The following is a 2,984-nucleotide window of genomic DNA, read 5'->3' as shown; positions in this document are numbered from 1 at the left end:
AAGGGGGTTTATTGCTGGGCGCCAGCCCGGCCCCGGGGTGATGGGTGCCGTGGGTGCCGTGGGTTCCGTGGGTGCAGCGGGTGCCGTGGGTGCTGCACCCCGCCGAGCTCCTCTTCACCCGCTCTGCCCCGGCAGTGTCCCTGCAATGAGAGGGGGTCAGCACCCCAGCACCCCGCAGTGCCCCCCCGGAGCCTCCCCCCACCCCACATCCCCCCACCCTGGGGCTCCCCCACCTCCACCCAGGATGATGCCTGTTGGGGAAACTGAGGCACGGGTGGTGCTGGGGGGTTCACCCAGCATCCGTCCCCCAGTCCCCCCCTCCCAGCTCGGCCGCTGTGCGGACCCCCACCTGCCACCCCTCACCTGGGGGCTCAGCACCCTGCGGCACCGAAGGGCTCCTCGCACAGCACCCGGCTGCCCGACCGCTTGCCGTACCTGCGAGGGGGGAACGCGTTACTGGGGGGGCAGCGCCATGCAACGGGGAGCACGGTGCAACGGGGGGGGGAAGCCGGCTGCAGCGAGCAAAGGGTGCAGCGGAGGAGCGGGTTGCAGGGGAGCAGCGCGCTGCAACGGGGAACACGTTGCGATTGGGAGCGCGTGGCAACGGGAGCAAGTTGCAGCAGGGAGCGCGTTGCAGCGGGAATTGCACTGCAACAGGGAGCCGGTTGCAGCGGAAGAGCATGTTGCAACAGGTAGCATGTTGCAAGGAGGGAGCGTGCTGCAGTGGGGAGCATGTTGCAATGGGAAGCGCATGGCAACGGGAACAAGTTGCAGCAGGGAGCGCATTGCAGCGGGAATTGCACTGCAACAGGGAGCCGGTTGCAGCAGCTGGGCAGGTTGCAACGAGGCCGCATGGTGCAAGGGTGTGCTGCGATGGGGGAACTCATTGCGGAAGGGAGCTGGTTGCAGCAGGAGAGGATGTCGCAACACGTAGTGTGTTGCAACAAGGGAGCGCGCTGCAGTGGGGAGCGCACTGCAATGGGGAGCACATTGCAATGAGGAGCGCATTGCAATGGGAAGGGTGTGGCCACAGGAGCAAGTTGCAGCTGGGAGCGCGTTGCAGCGGGAATTGCACTGCAACAGGGAGCCGGTTGCAGCAGCTGGGCAGGTTGCAACGAGGCCGCGTGGTGCAATGGTGTGCTGCGATGGGGGAGCTCCTTGCAGAAGGGAGCTGGCTGCAGCAGCAGAGCACGTTGCGACAGGCGGCATGTTGCAACGAGGGAGTGTGCTGCAACGGGGAGCGCATTGCAGTGGGAAGCACGCTGCAACGGGGACCGTGCAGCAGTGCAGAGTGTGTTGCAGTGGGAAGCGTGCTGCAGCAGGGAGCGCGTTGCAACGGGAAGTGCGCTGCAACGGGGAGCACGTTGCAACGGGAAGTGCGCTGCAACGGGGAGCACGCTGCAACAAGGAGCGCTTTGCAACAAGGGGTGCATTGCAACGGGGAATATGTTGCAACAGGGAGCACCTTGCAGTAGGGAGCACATCGCAACGGGGCAGCGCATCGCTACAGGGAGTACATTGCAGGGGGGAGCACGTCGCAACCGGGCGGCGCGTCACAGGGGTCCCGCAGCCGTGCCCCCGCCACCGCCTCGCCGCTCACCGGTGCCGCGTGACCACGTTGAGGTACTGCTGGAGGTCGTTGTAGAAGCGGACGAGGTCCTCGACGGGCGCATCGTCCCCGGGGTAGGTGGGCTGCGCAGGGCCGGCGGTGGCAGGGTGCCCGGCCAGCAGCGCCAGGGCGCAGGCGAGGAGCAGCAGGGAGGGCCAGCGGGGAGCCATGGCTGCATCGCACGCAGCGGCCTCAGGCTCCGCCGACGGCACCGCGCCGCACGCACGCCACCCGGCTGCACGCGCGCCGACGCGCACACGCGCGTGTGCGCACGCGGACACCCCCCGCCCTCCACGCGCCTTTGAGTCCGCAGCGCTCGGCACGCACCCGGGGGTGCACGCCGAACCTCTGCTCCTGAGGCCGTGCGCGCACACGCGCGCAGAGCCGTGCACACGCGCGCGCCCCTTTGCACGCTCACGGACACCCGTCTCCGCTGCGGGAGCGCTCGCGCACACGCGCAAACCTCCCGCTCCTGCAGCACGCGTGGGTGCACACCCGTCTAGCGGTGCACGCGCACGCGCGCACGCTCTCCCCGCTCCCAGCGTGCACGAAAAAGCTGCGCTCCCAGAGCGCGCCCCCCCCCAGCTCACCCTCAAGCACACGAGCACGAGTGTGCACGCCGCGTTTCACACCCTCGCGCCACCCCCTTGCACACGTGCACTCCCCGTTTGGCACATCCTTGCACGCTCCCGCACCCCCACCCATCCCTCAGCACCTCGTCCCCCAGCATGGGTGCTGTCACCCACCCCCCTCCCCAGCCCCGTCCCCCCACGGGGACAAGTCCCCGGCCCCACTCACCTGCTTCCACGAGCGGTGGCACGGAGACACGGCGAGACAGACGGACGTGGCGAGACCGGGGGGGACGCTGACTCCTGGTGACACCGCTGCCACCGCGGTGCTGGCCCTTATATCCCCCCCTGTGTCCCCCCCCCCCCCGATGTCACCCTGTCACACAGCACCTGTGGCCAGGTGGCCACGTGGCCGTGGGGGGGGGGGGGGGGACAGGGGCCATCGAGGGGGACAGGGACCGTGGGAGGGGGGTGACAGGGACACGTGGCCCCTCGCATAGCCCTGGTTAATGTTTGACCTTGGGCTTGGGGGGGGTACCGGCAGGACCGAGGACACGGACACGGGTGTCCGGCGTCGGTCCCCAAAGCATCTCAGCCCCACAGATGGACCAAGGGACGGCTGTGGGGACAGAGGGACAGGAGTGGGGACAGAGGGACAGGAGTGGGGACAGAGGGACAGAGCTGGGGGAGGCTGGTGGGGTGCAAGGGTGGAGGCTGGCGGGAGGGGTGGGCAGCAGGACAGAGGGACAGTGAGGGACGGACAGAGGGATGGGGAGTGGGACAGAGGGACGCTGGGGGGGGCAGAC

At 68.9% G+C, this 2,984-nt stretch overlaps 1 protein-coding gene across 1 annotated transcript; it reads right to left on the bottom strand.

Moving 5' to 3' along the window:
- Positions 1 to 371: 371 nt before the first annotated feature.
- On the bottom strand, positions 372 to 1,779 carry LOC126037023 (pancreatic hormone). The gene is made up of 2 exons (XM_049797240.1): positions 1,601 to 1,779; positions 372 to 435 (listed from the first exon to the last, which is right to left on the bottom strand). The coding sequence occupies exons 1-2, from the start codon at positions 1,777 to 1,779 to the stop codon at positions 372 to 374; spliced, it is 243 nt and encodes an 80-aa protein (XP_049653197.1).
- Between the last annotated feature and the right edge of the window lie 1,205 nt (positions 1,780 to 2,984).

The sequence above is a fragment of the Accipiter gentilis genome, unplaced genomic scaffold, assembly GCF_929443795.1.
Source record: "Accipiter gentilis unplaced genomic scaffold, bAccGen1.1, whole genome shotgun sequence".
Classification (NCBI taxonomy): domain Eukaryota; kingdom Metazoa; phylum Chordata; class Aves; order Accipitriformes; family Accipitridae; genus Astur; species Astur gentilis.
Note: the sequence above shows the minus strand (reverse complement) of the source record. Positions and strands in the feature narration are given on the sequence as shown.

Excerpts from the sequence above, each read along its gene's own strand:
- LOC126037023 (XM_049797240.1), bottom strand. The coding sequence starts at position 1,779 with ATGGCTCCCCGCTGGCCCTCCCTGCTGCTCCTCGCCTGCGCCCTGGCG. Across the intron at positions 436-1,600 it reads AACGTGGTCACGCGGCACCG|GTACGGCAAGCGGTCGGGCA; the intron begins GTGAGCGGCGAG and ends CCCCCCTCGCAG.